The 25,599-nt window shown below is 49.7% G+C and overlaps 1 protein-coding gene across 1 annotated transcript in view; it reads left to right on the top strand.

Annotated features, from left to right (window-relative positions):
* Window positions 1–25,228, top strand: part of Panx1 (pannexin 1) — a 43,317-nt gene extending 18,089 nt beyond the window's left edge. The window contains exons 2-5 of the mRNA XM_057768603.1: window positions 4,051–4,190; window positions 17,051–17,271; window positions 18,856–19,514; window positions 20,673–25,228. Coding sequence (XP_057624586.1) covers window positions 4,051–4,190; window positions 17,051–17,271; window positions 18,856–19,514; window positions 20,673–20,752 — 1,100 coding nt within the window. The 3' untranslated portion in view covers window positions 20,753–25,228. The remainder of the gene's footprint in view (window positions 1–4,050; window positions 4,191–17,050; window positions 17,272–18,855; window positions 19,515–20,672) is intronic.
* Window positions 25,229–25,599: the final 371 nt, after the last annotated feature.

Raw genomic sequence — 25,599 nt, 5'->3', positions numbered from 1 at the left:
GGTGTTTGTTAGAAGGGATGGAGCACATTGCAGCCCCCCTTTCCGTCTTGTCCTTGCTCTCCTGCCATGTTCTGTGTCGGTACTGTATATGAGGTAAAGAAAGAGGGGAACAGCCGGGCGGTGGCGCACGCCTGGTTAATCCCAGCACTCGGGAGGCAGAGGCAGGCAGATCTCTGTGAGTTCAAGACCAGCCTGGTCTACAAGAGCTAGTCCAGGACAGGAACCAAAAGCTACGGAGAAATGCTGTCTTGAAAAATCAAAAAAAAAAAAAAAAAAAGAGGGGAACAGTAGCAGAAACAGACCAGAGTCCTGCCCTGCCCCCACCCCCACCCCGGAAGCTGGAGTATGGAGACAATGTCCCTGAGAAACCTGGGCTGACTCCGTCTGCACCCCTGCCCTGGGTCTGCTTCTTGGACCGCATTGCTCTTTGTTTTTTCGTAGGCTAGTGCTGCAGCTGCAGTAGATGAGGGTCTAGACAGCACTGGGCCACTGGGCTCAGGCAGAAGGTGTGAGCTCACTCTGGGCTCGACGTGATGGGAGACCTCCATGGCTCAAGCTATCTGCTTAGCAGATGAGACGTCCTTCATGAAGCCCCAGGAAGCACACATTTCCTCTCCAAGATCTTGCCATATTTTGCCAGCTACATAGGTGTGAAGCCCACAGCTGTCTCTGCATTTCAGCCAACCAGAAGGAGTGTTTCTTGTTCTTTTTGACATAGACCAGAAACTCCTGACTTTCCCTGTGTGTGCTGAGTAATTCTTTCTCAAACAAAAGAACTAATGACCCACGTCCCTCAGAACAGATGGGTGTATTTGGGCTCATATTCCAAGAGGTGCCGTCTGGGGCTGCTTGGCTAGACCCCCTGGCTGTGGGAGCATGGGGGAATGAAGCAGGATGAGACTGGAAGAAGCAGAGAACCAGTTACACCCTACAGAGGCACACTCCAGTGATCTATCTCACCATAAAACCCCACAGCACAGCACCAAGTTTCCAGAACTCCCCAAAAGAGTGCCACCAGCTGTGGACCAAGTGTGTGACTCCCGCGCCTGTGGGAACATTGTCTGCTCAGATCAGGACACGTGCATTTACAGAGTGATGGGCATCACACTGCCTTGCCCTAGAGACTCTAGCCTGTACTCTTGCATTTCCTGGAATGCTCCCAACCTTTGCCAGAAGGCTTCCGACCACTTGGAGGAACCACCTGCCGAGGCCAGCCTATCCTAACAGGCTGGTGGGGACTCCTCTAAAGGAGGCTTGCTGGAGTAACCGGTTCAGAGGCGTGCGGAGATGGCTGGATGATGGCTGGACCACTCTGAGCTCTAAGTCCCTCCAGGGTGACGGAGGATTGGCTATTTCTCCCCGTATGACTGAGGCATAGAGTAGGTGACAATGGAAGGGGCTGGAGGTGTCCAGCGAGCGCCTGCTGTCTCTGCTCTAGATGAGGGTCGCTTCTGTTTGTCCTCCATGCGGAAAGCCCCTAAACCCCAAACTAGAGCTTGAAGCAGTTTTCTTCTGGGGATGGTATCATGTTCGAAGCCAGGCAGGCTTCCGTGAACTTCCGACAGCGCTGTCCATTTTCATGAGTAGCTGGACAGATGTTCCCTAGCAACTAGCTTATTGGCAAATCTAGGAGAACCTGGAGCTACCCTCCCCGCTTGTACTGCACACTTACGCCTTGGTAGGTAGTGATGTAAGAGGCATCAGCTCAACCGACAGAAGGACAGTGGAGAAGACCCATGCACCCTGACCCTCCTGTTTTATAAAATGCAAGATTTGAGTTTAGTGGGATAAGGGGGACCTGCACATGTCTTGCCTGTTCTGACTCATGCTTGACACCCTCACTTGGTGGCAAGAACTATCTCTATGATAAGACACATTGCAATGGCTGGTGACTTCAAAATGATCTCCCTCAAGACTTGCTGTGAAGTGCTTTTGTTAAACCTGAAGTCTGGATCCCCAGAACATCACCACGTATCCGATGCAAAAGCAAAGAGTTTTTATTGCAGGTTAACTCGGGCCCTCCGTCTGCCTGAAGTGACAACAGGAACAGTGTAGGAGAGACCCGTGCAATGGAAAGAGGGGATTTATAGGGGGGAAGAGATTTGAGGAATTCTAAGTCTCTAAACTCGTGATTGGCTGCCCTCTAGTGGGGTGAGGGGAATTCCAGGCTTCCAGGCTTGGGATTGGCTGCCCCTATGATGAAAGGGCGTTTCCAGGCCTGAGGGGAATTTCCAACTGCCGGTAACTGCTTCTAGGGACTCAGTGATTGGTCCGTTTTCCCTGTTCAGGGATTGGCTGGTTTTGTGTCGGGGCAGAGGTGGTTCTGATTCTGGGGTCTTTCTTTGGTTCTTTTTTACTTTTTTGACTCAATTTTGGGACCAGGGTGAATAATATCTTTGGTATAGTCTGAATCTAGGGGCTTAGTGCGTTCTTTTGGTCCTGGTTTCAGGCTCCAGGTTCGGGGACAAAGTATCTCTTAACACTGGCTCTGGTGCCATTTTCAGGGTGAGAGTTTCTGTCCCTGGCTCTGAACCCAGAGTCAGGCTGCTCAGACTCACTGAATCAGTGTGGGCCTGTGCCTCTCGCTTTATTGATGTGTGGGTCTCAAGTCACCTGCTGAAGAAGAAGGGGTGCTCAGAGCTTTTCTGTGCATCCCCTCACCACCTCCAAAGTCAACCCTCCTGACCCTGCAGACTTTACTTCCTTTTCTTAATACAAGTGTTTGGTTCATCCCTTCTCCAGGTCATGGTGACCCTTGGAGGCCTATGGCATTCGTAGGGAGGTCCAGCTCACTGTCTCCGCCCCTTTCCATGCAGTAGAAGGCACAGTGATGGGTGTGCTTTAGTTTTTAAAGCAGGGCAGGAAAGGTCAGCCTTTTGCTTCCTGACGGAACAAGCAATGAGAACCAGGCACTGCAGGAACCACTTTGCTGCCCCTTTCCCTCTCTGCAACAGCAGTGTGAAGTGTTGATGTTAATACCATCCGCATTAGAGACCCAGGCTTAAAAGGCTGAGTGATTCACCTGCCGTGAGTCACCCAATTAAGTGGCTGGGTGAGGTTTAAATACAGTCGCAGAGCCCAGGCACTTAGCATCCCTCACCCTGTGTGGGATGTGAGGGAGAGCTTGCCTCATGGGGGGGTGGACTAGAGAGAAGAGAGGCATGCAAGGGACACAAGGATGTCCGTGACACATCTGTAACCCAATAAACACTCGGGGACCTACAGCATTTTACTTAAACCACAACGAAGGATTTGTTTGAATTACACTTCCATATCATAGCCCATCACTGAGGGAAGTCAGGGCAGGAACCTGGGAGCAAGAACTGAAGCAGAGGCCTTGGGGGGTGCTGCCTACTGGCTTGCTCCTCCTGACTTGTTCAGTTACCTTTGACATATGATCCAGGCCCACTTGCCTGCCCACGGTTGGCACCTCCCACAGTGGGCTGAGTCTTCCCACATCATTAAGAAAAGGCCCCCAGACATGGCCACCGGCCAGTCTGATAGAAGTCATTCCTCAGGCGGCTTTCCTCTTCCTACATGACTCTAGCTTGTCAAGGAGACAAAAAACAAACAAACAAAACACTATTACAGTAACATACAGTAGGCTTGCTGTGAGCTGAGGTGCTTCAGGCAGCATTCAGGGTGTAGCGTGGTGCTAAGTGTACGCTGTGTGTTCAGAACCCACAAACAAACGAAAAACTATTACAATACCATACAGTAGGCTTGGCTGTGAGCTGAGGTGCTTCAGGCAGCTTTCAGGGTGCAGTGTGGTGCTAACTATGTGCTGTGTTCAGAACCCAGGCTGCTGTGAAGCCGCGCGGCACTGCATGGGCGAGCACTTCCAGAAACCCCTGCATTTGTTACCCTGTTGAGTTTCAGTTTTTGGTCATGTTCAGAAACCTTTCACTGTCAAAAGTTTTTGATGCTGCATTCAGTTGGTGTGTGACGTTATGACTCAGTGCAGGAAGCGTTGACTTGGGCATCAGTGGGGATCAGGGAGGTGCAGGCCCGGGGCTTCATTCATTTGGAACTGTCTCCTTTGCTTCCCAGGTACCCAGATAAGCTGCTTCTCCCCAAGCTCTTTCTCCTGGAGACAGGCTTCCTTTGTGGATTCATACTGTTGGGCAGCTGTACAGCAAAAGAGCTCCCTGCAGAGCGAGTCCGGAAACCTCCCACTGTGGCTGCACAAGGTAAGGAGATACGGTCACACCTGCTGTGCTTGCTTTCCGGATACAGACATGGAGGCCTGGAAGGGCTGTTCTGCCCAAGGCCATGCACACTGAAGAAGCCATAGCAGTGAAGGCATCAGATAGGCAGGCGCTCTCTGAATTTCAGGTTTTCAGTGACAGGCATCTTGTACATCTTTGTTTCTTTGATGTCCTTAATTCCCCTGCAGAATGTCTGGCCCACGGTGGGCCCTCACTACCTTTTCAACATTCAGATAAGCAGAGCCGGGGTTTGAACAAGGCCAGAGCCTTGTTTGTAATACCTGGGGTCACTTAGCAAAAGTAAAGTCTAACACATAGTTGAGTTGCTTCTGGCCACTGTGTTGCTGAAGCACCTAGAAGCCTGGTCACGAATCCCGGGTACACAACTCTTGATGGGTTTCTGGTGGGACATGTGTTATGGTAAAAATAAAATGCTGTAGGTCCCCGAGTGGCAGCAGTGGGCAGCAGGCAGGAGACCATGGCGGGCCAAGAAGGCAGCCGTCCCAGGTAGGGAGCCTTCATGGGCCAGTGGGTCCTAGGCAGGGAGCCGCATCCATGGAGGGTGAGATACAGAGACCTATTAGGCACGTGTGGCCGGTGAGAGGCCGAGAGCAGCAAATCCCAGGCAGGGAGCCACATGGTGAGTGAGAGACAGAGATGGAACAGCCAGTCCCACGAGGAGCCATAGCCGCAGCGGGTGAGAGGCAGGCGGAGAGGCACGCCATACAGGGTGAGGTTGGGTATTTATTTAGTGGGTTATGGAAGGGGAAGGAGAGAAGGGGGAAGAGCAGAGAGAGGCAGGGGGAGAGAGAGAGAAAGAGAGAGAGAGAGAGAGAGAGAGAGAGAGAGAGAGAGAGAGAGAGAGAGAAACGGTGTGTGTATAGCGGGGAGAGGTGCCACAGCAGCTACCTCTTTGGGAGAGAGATGGAAAGGAAGAGCTCAGACTGGAAGTGGAAGGAAGATCTGCCTGCCTGGGTGGTAGACAGTGGAGAGGGGGGCTTGTCTCTTAAAGGGACAAAACAGACCATTACAAGGGTGTAGGGCACTGTAGGGTGGGAGTGTGCAGGAACTGGACAGTAAGAAGCTACAGCTGAACCTAGCTGTGTGTAGAACACTCTTAACACTCTTACATGGCAGCTTGACACCGTCAGTCTTCTCTGGCAGTGGTGATGTCACACCTCAGGGTCTGTCACACCTCAGGTCTTCTCTGTGAGTGAGGATGGTGACACCTTGGGTCTTCACTGCACATACAACAGCAGGGCTCTGCTTCAGCCTGCCCTTCATCTGCTGGTTCTTTTGCCCTTCATAAAAATAAGTAGAACATTTGTGTCTTCTGATGCTCATATCTCCTGTGGAATGCACGTGGTAGCTTCTACGATGCTAGAACTGACCGTAGATTCTCTGCTGCCTTAACTCCCTGAACACCCAGTCCGTGGTCTTCTAAACAGACCTCTTTCTGCACGCAGTGACTCGCTGGCTCTGACCTGCCTCCCCCACACCTGTTCATTGCATGTTTGTCACAGAGGGCACCACACGGTGACTGGGTTGGGCTTTTCCCTCTGATTTGCAGCCTGAGTGCTGGGTGGGCCCTTGTCCACGTTGCATGATTTACTGGTCAATATGTCACTCTACCACAGTGTCGGGACCTTCAGCATAAGCGGACACACCTGCAGGGGATAAGAACCTTTGTTTGGGGGACTGGAGAGATGGCTCAGTGATTAAGAGCACTGGCTGTTCTTCCAGAGGACCCAGGTTCAGTTCCCAGCACCCACAAGGCAGCTCACACCTATCTGTAACTCCAATTTCAGGGGAATCTGACATCCTCACACTGACGTCCATGTAGGCAAAATGCCAGTGCACATAAAATAAAAAAATATAGTAAAGTAAAAATAATAAATCATTTAAAAATAAAGAACCTTTGTAAATTTCAGTCCATGCTTCTATAGTTTAAGTCCATGTTAAAATGTCGTTGTGGAAGCGCCAAGCCATACAGTCTCTGGGTTGGCGTTGGCTGAACTCAGACTGTGGCTGGGATTGCATAATGGGATGACAGCCACTGTGGGCTTGTTAGAGCAAGAAAAATCCATATGGTTCTCACAGCAGCAATGGGCCGCAGATGGCATGTCAGATCTCAGAGTTCACTGGTGGTGAAATGAACACACAAGAGAATAATTAGAAACCAAGACAGAAAGGGGAAAGTGTGGTTTTTCACTGAACCAGGGACAAGCTTGCAGACTGAGCTATGAGCTCCTGAATCCCCCTGATGCTGGGGTGGAGCTAGGCCTGCGCGCTGTTAATCCTTGGAGCTCCTGGTGCGCACGCGCGTGCGTGCATGTGTGTGTGTGTGTGTGTGTGTAAGAAATGACAGTGATGCCTTAGAAGAACAACTGGCCTTTTCCTTAGAGGATATGCTCTTCTTGTGGGCAGAAATAACAAATTGGGCGGGAACGAGGAGAAGGCTTCGTGTCCAGGAAGACCACATTTGTGAGAGTCCAGAGAAGGAGGGGATGAGAGGCTGGAGAAGAGACCAGAGATGCTGACCCACCAACCACTGAGACACTGTCTAGGGCAGTGGTTCTCAACCGGTGGGTCGCCATCACAGGATAGCCTGCATATCTGATATTTATATCATGATTCATAACAGTAGCAAAATTACAGTTATGAAGTAGCAATGAAATAGTTTTATAGTTGAAGTCCCCACAACACGAGGAACTGTATTAAAGTGTTGCAGCATTAGGAAGGTTGAGAACCACTGGCCTGGGAGCGTAGCAGTGAAGCATCCCCCTGGACATGCCTGTCCTGACATGGACCAGGTGGCCCTGCAGACCAGGATGGAGGCGAGGTTGCAGAGACGGGGTCTGATCTGCGACTCCCAAACAGGCGTTGCATCAGCGGGGCCACTGTGTGTTCCTGAGCGGCCCTTGGTTTCTAAGAGTTGGTCCTCTGCAGTGGTTGGAGGAGAGGCTGGGAAAACCTAGCCAGGCACAGAGGGACTTCTGGTCAGCAGGAGGGGAGACAGGGAGGGCCACTAGCCAGGCACAAAAAGAGAGTTTAGGTTGGGAAGGAAGAGAGGCGGGGTGGAGAGAGCCTAGTGAGGCACAGAAGACCCCGAGAACCAGGCTCAGGGAATGCTCTTTCAGAACAGAAGAGGCAAGCGGGTGTTTCTGAGGCAGGAAAGTGCAAACAGCAAGCAGGGCTTGCTGTCATGTAGCCAGCTACAAGGTGACACCATGGGATCCTGAAGGGGATATTGAGAGCCTGTGCCGGGGACAGCAGACTCTCTGTGGACAACCGGACGGTGATGTCACACCAGGGCGACAGGCAGTGTGCTCGTGACTAGTTAGCAGTTAATAAGCCCCACACACTCCCCGGGATAGCATGCCTGGGGACACAGGAAGACGACATTCCACGTATCTGAGGAGCGAGGACCAGAAAGATGTGCTGTTGGAACATGGAGACTTAGGGGGCAGGATCAGAGCCTGGGTGTGGTCCAGGATTGGCTCGGGATGCTGGAATTCTGAGGAAGAGAAGGGGATGACTGCTCGGCTATTAACCGGAACTCTGAGGAAGAGAAGGGGATGACTCTCGGCTATTAACTAGAGCTGCTCTGTGGCCACTGGGCCCTGAGTAACAGGAAAGACGGTTCTCAGTGCATGGGCGTCTATTGGGAATTTGGTGTGGAAGCCAGGAGACTCCTCCAGGGTGGATGTAGAGGCAGTGGGGTCTGTTTCAGCTGGGATAAACACTGACCAAAGCAGCATGGGCGGCAAGCATTGATTTGGCTTCCACTTCTAGGTTATAATCGGCCACTGACGGTACTGAGGGCAGGAGCTTAAGACAGGAACCATGAAAGAACACTGCTGGCTAGCTCTCTGACTCACGTGCAAGGCTCATGCCTAGCTTTCTTATATACCTATGCCTGCCTGCCCAGGCAGTGTGTTGCCCACAGCAGGCTGGCTCTTCCTACATCGCTTAGTAATCACAACAGTTTCCTCAAAACGTGCCCACAGGGCAAGCTAATCTAAGCACTTCCTCATTTGGGGCTCCCCCATTGGGTAACTGTAGGCCGTGCCATGCTGACGAGTAAAGGGGGGTCATCTAGCTTGGAGAGTTGGGGTTGAAGAGGAGCCCACAGAAGACAGAGTGGTGTGGAGAGATAAACAGAAAGGTGTACCTGCCAGGGGTGTGCTGGGGACTGAGACCAAGGTGACCTACAAGGTTGAATTGTGTCCCCTATAAGATTGTGTTGTTGTCTTAACCCTGTGTATCTTAGATATGACTTTATCGAAACAGAGCTGCTATTGATATAGTCAGTGACTTAGGAGATGCCATCCTGGGGTCCGGTGGGCCCCACCCTGCCTCCAATATGGCAGGTGTCCTCATACAAGGAATGAACTTGGACATAGGCAGGCACAGAGGCGAGATCGTGTAGGAATACCTGTGGGGAAGGTGTTCTGTAACCTGGGCCAAGGGGTACTGGGAGGGGCAAGGAAGGACAGCCCCAGGGCCCTTGGTGGGAGCATCTTGGCTTACAGAACCGTCAGAGATTTATACTGTCAGGGTGTGGAACTTGATCGCAATGCTCCAGGAAAAGAACAGGCTTTACAAAACAAGGTTTGGGGCTGAAGAGATGGGACCGTGGTTTAGAGCCTGTACCGCTTTTCTGAGGCCCTTAGCTTGGTTCCCAGTTCCTACATCAGCTAGCTCATGACTGCCTATAGCTCTATTCCAGGGGATCTGATCCCATCTTTTGACCTTTATAAGCACCCACACATACATGGTATACACACTTCACACACATAACTAAAGATAAAACAAGTCTAATATGTAAAAGAAATCGGGATTGTCCCTAACTGGGAAATAGCCCATGAGAGATGGACTAAAGATGGCTTCTTGAGTTGGGCACAGATGTGGTAATCATAGTTTCTGTACCCCACATTGAACGTTTAAAGATAAAATAATGTCAAAGTAAATAAATAATGTTTAAAAATAAAATCTAGAAACATAGTTAACCTAAGCTGGGCAGTAGTGGCACACATCTCAATCCCAGTACTCGGGAGGCAGAAGCAGGTAGATCTCTGAGCTGAAGACAAACCTAGTCTACAGAGTGAGTTCCAGGACAGCCAGGGTTGTTACACAGAGAAACCCTGTCTGGGGGGTGGGGGTGGGGTGAAGTGAGAAGGAGAGAGAAGGAGAGAGAAAAGAAACAAGCAAACTAGGTAGGTAACTAATGTAAAACCGGAAAACTTTTTTAAAAAGTAAACATACTTTACAGTGGTACAACTTACACATTAAATAACCGTGCAATCGGATGATTTGATGTAGTTTTAAACAAAAATATGGGGAAATTTTCAGGACATAAAACCCCTTTGCCCAGAACATCTTCTAAAACCCCTTTCCTAAGGGGCTCACTGTGGCAGTTCAGTGACGAATCTGTGGGAGAGAGGTGTGTGGGGGGCAGCATGTGTGTCCTGCCTAGGGTCTCCAGGTGCTTGCTCACAGACTGGAGTTTATTTAAACATGTCTCAATTCAACGCCAGCTAAACCAGGAGATTCACACCCTCCAAAGACATTCTTCAGTGTAATGTGTAAGTGACTGTCACCGTGGACCGGCATCCTCAGTGGGGTGGTTGTCTCTGCTGGCTAGACTTCTCTCATCCACCTTGCTCTTCACTTCATTCACTGCTGTTGGCTTCCTGTGGCGCTAAGAGCTGGGATTTTGGAGGCCCATGTGAGTGCACACAGGAGGCCAGCAGGGGGCGCTCTGAGACTGGTGAACTCTCTTTCACGTCATTCCTGTCCAGCTTGTCGGCAAAGATTAGTGAGGTTTCGCTTTGAAACAGAGCCCTTAAAAGAAAGAAACAATAAGAATAAAAAGTACTTAACAAAGCAGACAAAATAGTCCTCTAATATGGAGTCAGAGACCTAGTGGGAGGATTCGCATTACCTGGAAGATATGCAAACAAGGGATCTGAGCCCCACCCACAGTGCTGGGGTGGAACTTTAAACACTGGGGGAGGGGGGCATAAGGCCAGGAATGTAGCTGTGCTGCTGGCCTGCCTGGCTTGGAGCCCTGACCGGGCACCATTGATTTAGACTGGTGTTCCTTAAGTAGTGTGTGCCCGGGCAGATGTCGTCCCCAAGGGCCTGTGAGTCTGTGTTTTAGTTTCATTTCTGTTGCTATGATACCTTGGCAGAAAGAGGTGGCTTATGTTGGTGTACACTCCAGGTTATATATAGTCCATCACAGTGGGGACATTTTCTCATGCTGTGGTGACCCCCAACCATAAAATTATTTCCATTGCTCCTTCATTTGAATTGTATTATAAATACCATGAACGGGTCGTGTAGGCGGAGTTTTCCCACCAGCTTGCTCCTAAATTACCAGCATGGAGGCTTAATATTAATTGTGAATGCTCGGCCTGTAGCTAGACTTGTTACTAGCTGACTCTTACGTTTAAATTAGCCCATATTTCTTATCTGTGCTTTGCCACGTGGCGGTACCTTTTCTCGCCTTGCATGTTCATCTCACCTCTCCCTGCGTCTGCTGTCCGCCCCTCTGTTCCACCCTTCTTTCTCCTGTTCTCCATTCTCAGGCTGACTTTCCCACCTCACCTTATCCTGTTCAGCTACTGACTAGTCAGCTTCTTTATTAAACCAACCCGTGACAAATCTTCACAGTGTACAGAAGGGCTATTCCACAGCAAGGTCGTGACCCACGAGTTGAAACGCTGTCCTAGGCTAAGTCAGGTCAACAAAGTTAGCGATCACAGAGACGCTAGCAGCTCCAGGAATAACAGCGAAGACACTGTCTGAGGACCGTGGCGCTCTTTTAGAAGGAAACCCAGGTCAGGTTGGCAAACTGGGACGCCACATGTTCTCAAGCCAAACCCAGCCTCTCTTCAAATAATGTTTTAAATTGGTAGCATCCTTACCCGTTAGCCCACACAGTTTTCACAGTCTGCAGCCACAGGAACAGTGTGGCTCCCAAAGTCTTAGCACTGCACAGGGACCCTTTGTCTGGTCTGTAATCCACGGGAGCATGTGGTCCCCTGCAGGCTTCACCCCTTGCATGTATGTGGCTCTGATTCCCCTGGCTCGGTCCTTTCCGTCTTCCATGTAGATTGAGCTCGCTGTCCTCTCCAGGACTCCCTGAGTGGTACCCACCCTCAGATGCCACCCGCCTGGTTGTCTTCACCCTGATATCTTTACTGTCTGCATTCTGCACCACCGTTCAGGGTGGATGGCTCCCTTCTTTATTCCCCGTACTTGGGACTGTCTTTAAGTGAGTTTTTATGTGAACATCCCACAGCCAGTTCCGGCATCCTTCACACCCTTGTATTTCATATTCCCAAGTCCAAGATGATCTTGTTTTACCTACGTCCTACTTTCTGACCTTCTGTCTGGTCTGCTATTCATTCTTTGTCTGACTCTGAGATGTTACAGGACCGCAGCTGGACCCTCTCTCTGGCTTCCCCATTCCCTGGGGTCATCTCCGCTGTTGTACACTGGGCTCCGGCTATGTGTGTGCTGTTGAGTCCTGAGTCACAAGCTGTATGCCTCCCTTGCTCTCTGCTGCTACTGCAGATCTCCCCCAGCGGCTTCTTGAGTAGAGGCATCTCATGCCAGTCTCCCAGTTTAGATCTGCCTCCCACGCCCCTCCCTCTTCTCTCCTGTGCATATGTCGGCTGCCAGTGCCAGCGCCCCCACCCCTGCATGGGCCCCACCCCAGCATGGGCCCCACCCCTGCATGGGCCAGAGGCCACCGTAGTCCTCAGGGCTTCTGCCTTTTGTCTCACACAGGTGTCCTCGCTCTGCGCGGCTGTCTCCAGTCCCATCACTTCTGCGCAGTGACCACCTGCCTTGCCACCTCTGCGCATTCTCTGAGTTGCTTTGTTGTTTTGCCAAGGCGTTTTTGATTATGCTCCCTACCAGTGTCTCCCTGCTGTGTCCAGTGTTGGGGTGGGGCCTTCGTAGTTCAGCTGCTAGCTTACGGACATTTGATGTTCCCTAGAACCTCTGTGACAAGCACCACAGACCAGAGCAAACTCCACAGCAGCGTTTGGTCTCTCCTGGATCCGTAGACCTAAGGGGAAGTGCTGATAGAGATGAGAGAGGACTCTGCCATACCTGTTCCTCAGGTGGTAGGCACAGGTCTCCACTCCCTAGACCCCTGCCTCTGGTCTGTATCTGCCGTGGTCTGTGGTTTATGTCCTCCCTGGAGCTGGCTATATCTCTGTCTGCCACAGCCTTATTTCTGAGCAGTTTCACACTCAAGGGTTCTTGGTTTTGTTTTGTTTTGTTTTAGTTTATTTATTTTTATGTGGGTTTTTTTTTTCTTTTTGTCTTCATGTATGCTTGTGTACCATGAACCTGCCCCGTTTTCAGAAAAGGTCAGATCCCCTGTAACTGGAGTTACAGACAGTTTTGCAGTTTTAAAACACTATGTGAATGCTGAGAATCGAACTGGGGTCCTCTTAACCACTGAGCCATCTTTCCAGCCCTCGTTCCTGGATTTTCAGGAGATCCTATTCACCCTCTGTCAATCATTCAGCCCCAACCCTTCTGTCCTCCCTCACTTACGGTATTTATGTTGGGTGGGTGAGAACTCACCAAACAGAAGCTTCCAGGCAGAGGCGAGAGCTCACCAGACAGACGGAAGCTTCCAGGCAGAGATGAGAGCTCACCAGACAGATGGAAGCTTCCAGGCAGAGGTGAGAGCTCACCAGACAGAAGCTTCCAGGCAGAAGGAAGTGGATGCTCTAAGGTCCACAGAAGAGAACTGTGGTCAGACTTCTAGTTTCGTTTGCTCTTTCTCCCTCATGTGCTTCACAGTGCAGTAAGCAGTAGGCTCTGCCTCTCTTGACAGTTCTGACCTCTTTCTCTAGGGACTTTTCTGTTTTCTCTGTGCTAAGTACTTACACTCTGTGGTTCCGCTGTGTTTTGATTTCTGATTGTTGGGCTGTGTGATCTTTGGTGAGGTGGTAGTACTTGAACCTGGAGGGCAGGTATGGGATGTGCACCCTGTCACTGCCTGACACAGGGCAGGTGCTAGGAATGTTTCTGAGTCCACATCCCGTCCATTTAACCCTGTAAGACAGGTGGCATATCCCTTGGGGATCTTTGCCTTTGATGAAGAGTTAGACCATGGAGGTAGTTGTTCTGGGTAACCTCAGGCTTCTTCCACACAGAGGTCATGTGACCCCCAACCCCTTCCAGGAACAACAAATTTGAAAGTCAACAGGCTGAGAGATGCAGGTGGAGCAGCCTCTTGGTTCTCCGAGAGGGTTTCACTGTCTTGGGAAGAACGCAGTGCCAACCAATTGGGACATTGCACCAAGGGGTTCAGTCAGAGCGCAAAGTGATGTGCACCCCAGTCCTAATGTGGAGCAGGCAGCACTGGCAACAAAGCTTTCTCCTTATGCAGACACCTTGGTGATTCTCCATGTTCTTACTCGGGCAAAAGGATTGTAAAGTCTATAATTTAACTAACACTGTTTGGATTCATATTGCAGTTGAATTGATTTGAATGCCATGTTAAAGGCATGCAGAATGGCCCTTTGTTTTTGATGGGTGTGGGAAAACTAACAAGCAAGGCATTTCTATACGTTCCTGCAGGGGCAGCCTGGCTATAAGGAAAGCAAGGCATTTCTATACGTTCCTACAAGGGCAGCCAGGCTATAAGGAAAGCGAGGCATTTCTATGCATTCCTGCAGGAGCAGCCAGGCTATAAGGAGAGCAAGGCATTTCTATACATTCCTGCAGGGGCAGCCTGGATACAAGGAGAGCGAGGCATTTCTATACGTTCCTGCAGGGGCAGCCAGGCTATAAGGAAAGTGAGGCATTTCTATACGTTCCTGCAGGGGCAGCCAGGCTATAAGGAAAGCGAGGCATTTCTATACGTTCCTGCAGGGGCAGCCTGGATACAAGGAGAGCAAGGCATTTCTATACGTTCCTGCAGAGGCAGCCAGGCTATAAGGAGAGCAAGGCATTTCTATACGTTCCTGCAGGGGCAGCCAGGCTATAAGGAAAGTGAGGCATTTCTATACGTTCCTGCAGGGGCAGCCAGGCTATAAGGAGAGCAAGGCATTTCTATACGTTCCTGCAGGGGCAGCCTGGATACAAGGAGAGCAAGGCATTTCTATACGTTCCTGAAGGGGCAGCCAGGCTATAAGGAGAGCAAGGCATTTCTATACGTTTCTGAAGGGGCAGCCAGGCTGCACGGGTATTTGGGAAACAGCAAGTGCTCTCCATGTAGATTCTTTTTTTTTGTTTTTTTTTTTTTTGTTTGGTTTGTTTTGTTTTGTTTTTTTGTTTTGTTTTTCGAGACAGGGTTTCTCTGTGGTTTTGAAGCCTGTCCTGGAACTAGCTCTTGTAGACCAGGCTGGTCTCGAACTCACAGAGATCCGCCTGCCTCTGCCTCCTCCATGTAGATTCTTAAACACTCATTTTTCCAATTACAGTGCACTGCGCTCTCTTGCCCTTGGGGCTCCATGCCACACTCCTTGGGTGTGTTTCACAGATTGTACACTGTTACTTTGGGGGAACAGTCCAAGGTAAATGCTGTTATTCAAATAACCCCCAAAAGAGCATGACCTATAAAACTATTTCACAAGCCCTCGCTAGAATAGTTCTGCTGCCCAGAGCTCCCAGAGGAAGTGCTTAGCTGTTCCAGTGTAAATCAGCATGGCTGTCGGGCTAATTTGTACAGTAGACCGTGACTAGAATAGACAAGGATGGAATGAACACAGCTAACTGTAAACTAGATCAGCTGTGCCTAGCCTGCAGTGTGTGCAGTTGAGGCTAACACTGAAGGACCCTGTCCTGTGCGAACCTCAGAGTGCAGCCTCCTGGAGGGTGCTGCCAAGTTTGGGTTCACTGGGTTTCTTTCTTTTTCTCTTACATCAGGGATTCCAGGAAGGACTCATGGGAGCTTCGGGATGTTTGTGAGTGGATGATTGCCTATTTCTCGCTAACTTCTACTAGAGTTAGCGTTGAAAATTACTGTAGGGTACAACCAGCAAGAGCTTCCTCGCCCAATGAAGGCACATTCTGTCTGGACTAATGCGGTTCCCTCGTCTCTGCTCCAGAACTGCAGTACTAACAGGCTGTCCACTGGGCCTGTGTCGTGGTAGTGATAGAGAAGCACATGTCAATTGACTTCTCCATGTTTTGGTAACTGGATCCGCACACCCATTTCCTTTGTGAACCTGTATGTGTTATTTCATGCATTTAAAAACAAAAACAAATGAGACAAACAAGCAAAAACCAAGGCATTTTGACAAAACCAAGGGAACTGTGAACCCACAGCTGCAGAGGTAATGGGTACCTGGGGCCAAGTCCTAGATCAGGAAAGGAGACAGCCATGGAAACTCTTGTGGGGTTCAAACCAAAGCCTGGAGTTGTACTTTCTCGTATCGTGCCAGCTGATGTGTTCTGTGGACATGTAAGGTGTTCGCCCGGGAAAACTGGTGGGGTTCTGGGAATGCGCACACTGCCTTTGCAGCCACAGTCTCCTGCTGCGGGCACAAGCCCAGGTCTCCTGCCTGGGCCTCCTGCCTGGGCCTCCTGCACAGGCCTTCTGCTGCAGGCCTCACACAGGCCTCCTGCACTGGCTGCCTGCATGGGCTTCACACAGGCCTCCTGCATGGGCCTCCTGCACGGGCCTCCTGCCTGGGCTTCACATGGGCCTCCTGCACGGGCCCGGGCCTCGCACAGGTTCTGCGTGCTCTTAGAGATGGTCAGGAGAGGATGCGCATCCAGGTAGATAGAGCCTAGAGTCACTACAGTGAACCGTGGGACTGGAACAGTGCAATCTAATACAGTGTAGAGGGTGCAGAGCTGTAGCTTGGGGATCAAATTCTAACTGGGTCACTTGCCAGCTTTGGGACCTGGGACCAGAAACCACTCTGATCTGCCTCTCCCCTAGCCTCAAGCCTGTGGGTCATCAGAAGGGCTCAAAGGAGGAAGCCCTGTTGTTAGCTTTCCTGGTGATCTCTGGTGCTTATGACAGGCCAGACATCCGTCTTGTTTAGCATCTTTACGGGAGTGATCCAGTTTCTTCTCCATGACACCTGTATCACGTGACTATTTCAGAGAGGGGAAACTGAGGGTCAGAGGCCCTGTGACCTCATGGCCCAAGCCACAAGGCTGAGCTTCACTGGAGCCCAGTGTTCCCGCCTTCCCGGGCTTCTAATCAGATGGGGTTCCAGGGCATCCTTCAGTCTCCTGACATCCTGACACCTGCTCTGTGTGTCCCCCAACCCTGGTGCCTCATCATAGATCTGTCCCAGCTGTGACCGTCTCGCCCTCCACACCCCGGAGGTTTTAGGCGCTTATTCCAGCTGCTTTACAGACCACTGACAGAAAAAAACCAGAGCTTTTCATAATGTTTCTTTGGCATTTTCCCAGATTCCAAAGAAGTAAAAAACAAAACAGAAAACTAGAGCTTTAAACCAGAACAAGTAATAAGAAAAACAACAACAACAAAACCCAGCAAACGTCACTGTGACCTCTACCTGTTTCTTAATTGTGGTTCTGTTGAGGAGTCATTCTATGGGACAGGGGAGTGCTTCTTCTTCCTCCTCTCCTCCTCTTCTTCCTCCTCCTTTTATTCTCTGTGGAGTCATCAGTTCCTTCAAATTAATGTCTGTTGAATGAAAAAGGGTCAACTCTGGGTCCGATATTGAAGCAAACAGTAATGGACAGGCAGCAAGCTGGTGTCCATGAGCGACATGGGAATGCTCGCGTGTCTCCGAAATGGGGACAAGAGCAGCTCCTGGCATAGTCGGGACAGCTTCCAAGCTTCTTGCTGCTGACCAAGGCTGGCTCTTGTTTTCCAGTTCTTCCCCTACATCCTGCTGCTGTTCGCCATACTCCTGTACCTGCCCACGCTGTTCTGGCGCTTCGCGGCAGCCCCGCACCTCTGCTCAGATCTGAAGTTCATCATGGAAGAACTCGACAAAGTCTACAACCGTGCCATCAAGGCTGCCAAGAGCGCCCGGGACTTGGACCTGAGAGATGGACCTGGACCTCCAGGAGTGAATGAGAATGTGGGGCAAAGGTAACAGCACCAGAAGGCTGCCCGTAGCCATCCTAGGATGAGTTCCCTGCCCTTTCTCTTGCCGGGCTAGCCCAGAGTGCTGATTGCCAAGAGTGGATAGGTAGGTAGGGTGTCTGCCACCAGCTGGCAAGGGACAACCCCTCCCCACTGTCCTCAGGTCAGTGTTCCTTTCTCTGCCCAGTCTCATCCTTTGGAAAGTAGTTCTCCGAGGGATGATAGATCAAAGTCTCAAACAGAGCTTGCTTGCTTTGATGTCTGTAATGGAAAAGCGCAGAGGATTCTGGGGCAATCAAACATATGGAAGGGATGAGAGAAGTGGCCCCGATAGGTGGAGACCCTCCTTGTCACATTCATCCTCTGGCTCTGTCATTGCTAGTAATAGCAGTAGTAGCAACAGCTGTCTTACGTCTAAGACTTCTTGCCGTATTCCTGTCGTAGGGCTTCTGTTGCTGTGATAAGACACCATGACCAAAGCAACTTGAAGGGGAAAGAGATTATTTTAGCTAACGATCCACCATTCCATTCCATTATTAAAAGAGTGAGGGCAAGAACTCAAGCAGGGCAGGAGCTGATGCACGGGCCGTGGGGGAGAGCTGCTGACTAGCTCGCTCTCAATGGGTGGCTCAGCCTGCTTCCTTACAGCGTCCAGGACTGCCAGTCCAGGGACGGCACTGCCCACAGTGACCTGGGCCCTCCCACGTCACTCAACAGTCAAGTAAATGAAGCCCAAGCTTGTCCACAGGCCCACCTGCTACGGGTCTTCTCAGTTGAGGTCCCTCTTAGAAAAGTGCTCAAGCTTGTGTCAAGGTGACAGAAACTAGCCGTCACAATTCCAGGCTCTGTTTTATTGCGCAACGTTATTAACTGCTTTGTTTGCCTCTTTTTACCCTTTTGTTTCTAGGTAATAGATAAACACTGTCACGCAGTTTCTTCTGGGAGAGCCGGGGACCTGAACAATGCCATTTGGGTCCCCCGAGTTTCCCTAACCCTCCCTGGTAAAAGCATATGTGTTCTAGTTGGGCTTAAAATTTCTTTACTTTATTGTGCTTGCACAGAGAGAGATTGTAGTTTGAAAACAACAACAATAAGCCAGCTGTTATTTTGGATTGGATAAATTTATTTAATAGACATTGAGCCCTGGGTACCAGGCATTTCCCTAAAACTTATTAAGTATTACTCACATTTAATCAACCAAATTGTCTTTAAACTATTAAAAGGGGGCCTGGAGAGATGACTCAATGGTTAAGGGCACTTATTCCTCTTGCAGAGGGCCTGAGTTTGGTTCCCAGAATCCACATGTTGGCTTACAAATGCCTATAACTCCAGCGTCAGGCATCTAACACCCTCTTCTGGTTCCTGAGGGCACTACACACATGCAGGCAAAGTACTCATAGAAACTTTTTAAATGTTTAGAATATTAAAATGAAAAAAAGTTTAAGCATGGTTTTATTCGTTAGTACTTGAGTGAAGTTATAGTCAATGCATTTGAAGTTTTCAGTGTGCCGGTGTTGACCTTGTCCGTGCCTTTGACATTTGATGAGACTGGCAAGAGTCTCAGTTACTGTTGTTTGCTTTGTTTTCCAGTCTGTGGGAGATATCTGAAAGTCACTTCAAGTACCCAATCGTGGAGCAGTACTTGAAGACGAAGAAGAACTCTAGTCATTTGATCGTGAAGTACATTAGCTGCCGACTGGTGACGTTGGCCGTCATACTGCTGGCGTGTGTCTACTTGAGCTATTACTTCAGCCTCTCCTCACTGTCAGACGAGTTTCTGTGCAGCATCAAATCGGGCATCCTGAGCAACGACAGCACCATTCCTGATCGCCTCCAGTGCAAGCTCATCGCTGTCGGCATCTTCCAGCTGCTCAGCTTCATCAACCTCATTGTGTACGCTCTGCTGGCCCCCGTGGTCGTCTACACGCTGTTCGTCCCATTCCGGCAGAAGACAGATGTTCTCAAGGTCTACGAAATCCTGCCCACTTTCGATGTTCTGCATTTCAAGTCTGAAGGCTACAACGACTTGAGTCTCTACAACCTCTTTCTGGAAGAGAACATAAGTGAGCTCAAATCATACAAGTGTCTTAAGGTGCTGGAGAACATTAAAAGCAACGGGCAGGGCATCGATCCCATGCTGCTCCTGACCAACCTGGGCATGATCAAGATGGATGTCTTTGATGGAAAGACCCCCATGTCCACAGAGATCAAGGGACAGGACCAGGGGAGCCAGATGACGGAGTTCAAAGGTAGGCTTGGCTCTCTGGACAGGCACGCCTTTGTGTCAGTCGGGGCTGTCTTCACCTGCCTGTCACTTGGACCATCGCCCCAGTGCTGTCCTGGGGAAGAGTGTGGGAACAGATTCCTGTTACCCCGAATTTCCAAACAAGGATCAATCTGTGCTTCTTCCTCGGTCTCCTCTCCACCTACCCTCTGGTTCTTCTGTCTGTGTCGTGTTCTCTGTCTCCTGCCCCGCCTCTGTTTCTAGCATCCTTGTTGTCTCTGTCTTGTCTTCCTGTCTGTACCTCCCATCTCTTTGTCCTTCTGCCTTTCCTTCTTTTTAGTATTGATTGTTTGTTCTTTGACAAGTTCATATGTGTTTACAGTACATCTTGATATCATATCCAGCTTCCTCACAATATATCCCCTAATATAGCCCCTTCCCACCTTCATATCCTTTTCTTTCCTTTCCTTCTTTCCTTTTCTTCTATGACCCAGTGAGTCCAGTTAGTGCTGCCTGCAAGGATGTTACTTGCTCATGTTGGCTGTCTTGTACACGTGACCATCACTGCAGTGAGCTGCGTGCCAACCACGTCGTGTTCAGGAGCCAGCATTTTGTCCCGTGCCCCTTGCTCTTAATTCTTTTCCCTCTTCATAGGCATTCCCTGAGCTTTGATCTAGGGGTTCAGGGGTTAGAATAAATGTCTCATTTAGGGCCGAGCGCTCAGCAGCTGCTTCACTTGTTCTCAGAGCTTAAACCAGTCGTGAGTCTCTGCATCGGCTGCTGCCCACCGCAGAAGGAAGGGTTCTCCGGCCAAGGCCGCACTGATCTATGGGTAGAACCATCAATATATAGAAGGGAGTTTGATAACTTGTCCATTTGGCCTCTCTAGAACCTAGGACCTCCTGAGCTATGGGCTTTGTACTGTATTTATTGTACAGTATGAATTCCCTCCTCTGGAGCAGGCCTCATATAACCAAGAGAGCGGTTGGTTACTCCCAAAGCCACCATTTGACTTTCTTTCTCAAAAGAGGGAGTTTATTGACTTTCTTGCCATGACCTGACTTCAAACTAGGAAACAGACACGGTAAAGCAATGTGTTGTGTGAGAAGTCCTCCCAGCGGAGTAAACAGCACCATGCTCCCTGCTAGTCCTCCTTTCTAAATAGTGGTTTTAATTTTGACAGATTTGGACCTGAGCAGTGACACTACAACCAATAATGGAGAGAAGAACTCTCGACAGAGACTTCTGAATGCATCTTGCTGATGGTTTCGTTCTTGAGTTTCAAGTCCGTGGTTTCTGCGGCCGATGCCCCGCTGTTGGGCCTATAGCTAGTTTGCGGTAAAGTGTCTTTGTTAGTGATGTGGCGTGTGTCTTTCCAGTCCCCGATAGACACAATGGCCAGAGTGTCGTCTGTCACTGTGATAGATGAGTGTCATGGAAGAAAGGGTTAGGACTGTCCCACAAGACGAAATATAGAAATAAGTAATGGGCTCTGTCTGAGGTCCTCATCAAAGGGCTGCTAAGAGCATAGAGCCTTCTAGAGCCTTGAAGAAACGCCGTTCTGGACTGACATGTTGCGAGACCTGGAGCATCCGGAGAGCAAGCACTTTGGGAGATGTCTTGTTTTATGAGATAATAATAAACATGGCAGGATAGAATTTAATAATGCCCTCTGTGTGCTCTTACTGACCGTTGAAGAAGGAAAGCATTCACTGGTCTGACCAGCAACCTTGGCCTGTGCACGGCAGCGCCCTAAGTTGGGTGTGACCTGGAGTCGTGGCCCCTGTACTGGCAGACTGTCCTGTCACTCGCCAGCCTCAGCTGATTGTTCTGTAACCTCTGCTCGCTGCCCTTTGCCCTCTGCAGGCACAGCAGGCTGAGGCCGTGCCGACTGAACCCAGCTGAGGAGGCAGAGTTGTATATCGGTCATGCTATGGTGACTCTTGGAAGGAAGGCTTCAGAGACAGCCCAGTGGGAAATCTGAATTTAGATGTGCGGATAGATGTCATCAAGAGATCTGAGACAGGAGAACAGCGTTTTACGGAAGCACGTTGACAGAATACCACTGGCAGGGGCACTTTGCCCAGTGTGAGCTGCGCACGGAGCTGATGTGGTTGGAGACAGGTTGTTTATATTGGAGCACAACTTTTAAACTTGCAGATTAATTTATATAATTGAGATCATTTGAGAAGAACATTCTAGCACTGTTAAGAATTCCAGAATACATTACACACACATGGTCAGGACGGATGTAAGCACTGCTTTGTGAACAGGTTTATTCTTTGCGACATGGTCTCTCTGTAGCTCAGCCTGCTCTTGGAATTGCAACAGTCTTCCTCGCTTGGCCTCCCAAGTGCCAGGCTCACAACTGTGTCACAGGGCCTGCTTTATAAACAGGCGTGCTGACTTGGAATTCGGTAAAGTCCATTCTCATTCTGACCGTGTGAACAGGCCGTAAGTTCTCGCTTTGTCTGCAGACCTTCCCATTTCTAACACCTTGTCTGTTGAAAGCCCCCAGGAATTGCCCAGGGTACCTCTGGCCAGTCTTAGGGGTAGTTGTTACCCTATCTAATTGCTTTTTGGTAAAGTCAGATGTTGCGTGAGTGGCTGTCTGCCTTCGGGAATGTACAGAAAAGCAGATTTGCTTATGCTTCCATGGCAGGTTCTGAGTTGGGAACTCAGACATCAAGAGCGCACTGGGTGTTTGAATGGTGCTGTTCCACGGTGCTTCCTCCTGTTGAGTTATGTGTGATGGCGCCATAGTAACTAAGGACTGATTTGTACATGTTTATACTGCTGTGTTGGAGACATTTCTTTACAGTCCTCCACAGTGTGTATGTGTGGGTTTTGTTCTCTTTTTTACTTTGAAATGACCTTTAAAGTGTTTTTTTCTAGGCTATGGATTTTTTTTTTTTTCAAAAAGCGTCATCTTGTAGCATAACGTGTACTTTGAGGTAATAAAGAGTGATATTTTAGGAGATCAGGAACTCTCCGAGCCCAGCCACATGTAGTCCTTTGGTCAAATGTGTGCTTGGGTCCTTGGTCTCTGTTTAGTTTGCCCTTTCTTCTCTCTTGAGCTACAGTAGAACCCACGGCATCCCAGGCATCTGGCTTGGTACTGACTGTCACATATATGGACAGGCAGTCCTGTATGGAGGGCGTCAGAGCCTAGCAACGCACAGTGAAGACATGGGTAGGTATAAGAGATGATAGAATACCCACAGGAAAGACTTCCAGAAAGTAGAAAACCCTTTGTGGTGTTAAGAGGAGCCATATTGTCCGGTTCCCTTGCCCATTCTCTGCCCTGAGTTCCATAGCTGGTGGTTTCCAGGAGGCCGGTGACCATCTTCAGCCATAAAGCCTCTAGACGAAAGTTCAGACAGAACAGCACCCGTTGGTTTAAGCAGTTGAGCTGCAGCTGGCTTCTCTACTTCCCTTCCAGGACATGGGGAGAAGCCCGTGGGGCACGTGGTGCTGCTGCTGAATTACAGCTCCAAGGAGCTGGTATATAAATGCCCAGTGATGCACTTTGACCTGGAGTTAGCCCCACTCGCTGGCTTTGAGCCCTTCTCTAGGGATGAGGGGGCTGCTTTTGTAAGCACTTGTCCCTTTATTACAGATGTAGCAGCTCCTAAATGACCACTGTGGGGCCACTGGCCTTGTTTTTAGTCTTAGTGGATTACGGAGGTTTCCAAACCAGACTCACAGTAGCGTGGCAGCCTGAGCAGCACAGATCTTTCTGGAACTGGCGCATTTGCCATTTTACCAAGGGGGCACGCAGAGCTCTCCAGCGTAGAGGCCCTTCAGCTCTGGGTGGGGTTGTTTAAAGTTACCACAGACCCAGATCTTGTAGCTTGTCCTACTGAGGGGAACGTGCCTTGCCCTTGAGAAAGCTGCTGCCTTCAGCCTGAGACTTGGCTGGATGTTGGCTCAACTGAGTCATGGTTGCATACTTATGAGAGAATGTCTTTTTGCTATTTCCCTTCACTTTCTAGAATCAAAGTGAATCCGAGTGAGGTGGGCAGCCTCCGGCCTGGAGTGACCGGGTATCCAGCATTAATCTTGTTTTCTCTGGAGTCACGAGGCTAGCACTTTGCAGTGTTCTTGCCTGTTGTGTGTCTCTGGAGTACGGGCAGGGAGGATGGGACACAGCCAACATACGGCTTACATAACATCACCCTGCTTCACAGTGGCGCTGTTAGGGACTGGAAACCCCGCCTTGTTTGGTGGGTCTGTATCGCATGTGTGTTTTAGCATGTATAAACACCTTTGTGACGTATCCATTCCAACCCAAGACCTAGCCCCTGTGGCTTTGTTCTGTGAAAGACAGATCGCTACACCCTTCAGGACACACACACTGCTTGCTTTAATCTGCTGAGTTGGAGCAGTACAAATCTACAAAGGTTCAGCATTCACGGCTGTTAAAACCAGCTCAAGCCAGCAGCCAAGCTCACCAGGCCCTCTGTTGAATGAGCAAGCAAGGGAAGATAGGGATCCTAGTTTGTTGGCATCTAGGGTCTGATTTAATAGGCGTGCGGTCCTCTGCAGGAGAGTGGGAAGGCTCATTCCATTGACCTGTAGCAGCAGTGCAGCGGACAGACAGCCTTTCCCTGGAAACACCAGTGATTCTTAGCTTCTGATGTGGAATGAGTCATGTGATCACTCTCCGAGTTTATTTAAGTTCAAAGTTGTCTTGCAGTGGCTAGGGATGTGGGGGTTTTAAGATCCTGGTCTCAGCGGTACAGAATAAACCTCTTAAAGGATCTGTGGATTAAAATGTGCCATTACCAATGAATGTTTTGTCTTCAGGCACTGAGATGAACGGCTCCTTGGAGTGATCATTGGCATTTCGGCCTTAGGTCTCAAAGGAAGCACACCTCTTTGAAGGGATTGACAAATGCTATTGTGTCAAATGTGGAAGATAATAGATGCTAATTCGTAGTTCGTTTCCCTCCTGTTCAATTAGAGCTATTGTGTTTCTGGGTCTCTTTAGCTGTGGGGTACATTGTCGCTCAAGCATGTAGTTTTCAATCAGTAATTGTTCGTAGGTTCCTGAAAGGTACAAAGTTTCTTCTATCTTAGGTACTTTTTTCCTTGCTCAACACAGGAGGAAACAGTAGGATTCTACAGTGTGACAGGCATTCCCTAGGAAAACAGACATCGTCAGCTCCACTTTGTAACAAGCTGGCCTTTCTCAAATGCCCTAACTGCAGTGTGATGGGCATTCACTACGGTGGCATTCTGTGTAGAAGTTTCGGGGTGGCGGGGGAGGTTGTGATAGGGTTTCTTTGTGTCGCCAGCCTGCAAAACTTTTGGTGGTTGTTTTTGTTTTTGTTTTGTTTGTTGTTTTGTTTCTCTGTATAGCCCTGGCCGTCCTGGAACTCACCCTATAGACCAGGCTAGCCTCAAACTTAGAGATCCACTTAGTTCTGCCTCCCTAGTGCTGGGATTAAATGTGTGCCGTTGTGCTTGGCTAAGTTAAATTTGTAATGATTAGAATTTCTCTGAAGCCTTTCAAGAAAAAAATATGTATGTTCTTTTTGCTGTGTCATTTGGTAAAAATACCAAGCCTTTGAAGAACAGCTTCAGACATTAAGTTCATCAGTTTTGTTCCACAAAGTCCGAAAACCGAGACCAGATGATGGCGTCAGAAAACAGCCTTGTGAAGACCACGTGGGACACTCGCCCTACTGCTGACGGTGTTGCTTCCGGGGTAGGCGCTTGGCCACACTACGCTGACGTTCATCTAACGGGGGGGGGGGGGAGGGCGGGGGTGCAGAGCTCACAGTCAAGGCTGCTGTGTCTGCAGACAGTAGCAAATGGTGCTTTAGTTCTGTGCTCTGATGTTTTTCCAAATAAAACTTTTCTAAGTAACAGAATTGTGACCTCACCTGTCTTCTTTAGGAGTCGCTCCACTGAAGATGGAGCAAGAAGAGGGTCTTGAAACACCTTGGAGCTCCTCCCTGTCTGGTGCTGTGTGACATTCAGGAGTCTCCACAGTACTTGGTAAAATCCAGCTGGCAGTAAGTGAAGGAAGCCCACAGGCTGTCTGGGCTTTACAAGGTTTCTGGTGTCTGGTTGAGCTGTCTGGATGTGGGCAGGCAGACATG

Source organism: Chionomys nivalis, chromosome 4 (genome assembly GCF_950005125.1).
Source record: "Chionomys nivalis chromosome 4, mChiNiv1.1, whole genome shotgun sequence".
Classification (NCBI taxonomy): Eukaryota; Metazoa; Chordata; class Mammalia; order Rodentia; family Cricetidae; genus Chionomys; species Chionomys nivalis.
Note: the sequence above shows the minus strand (reverse complement) of the source record. Positions and strands in the feature narration are given on the sequence as shown.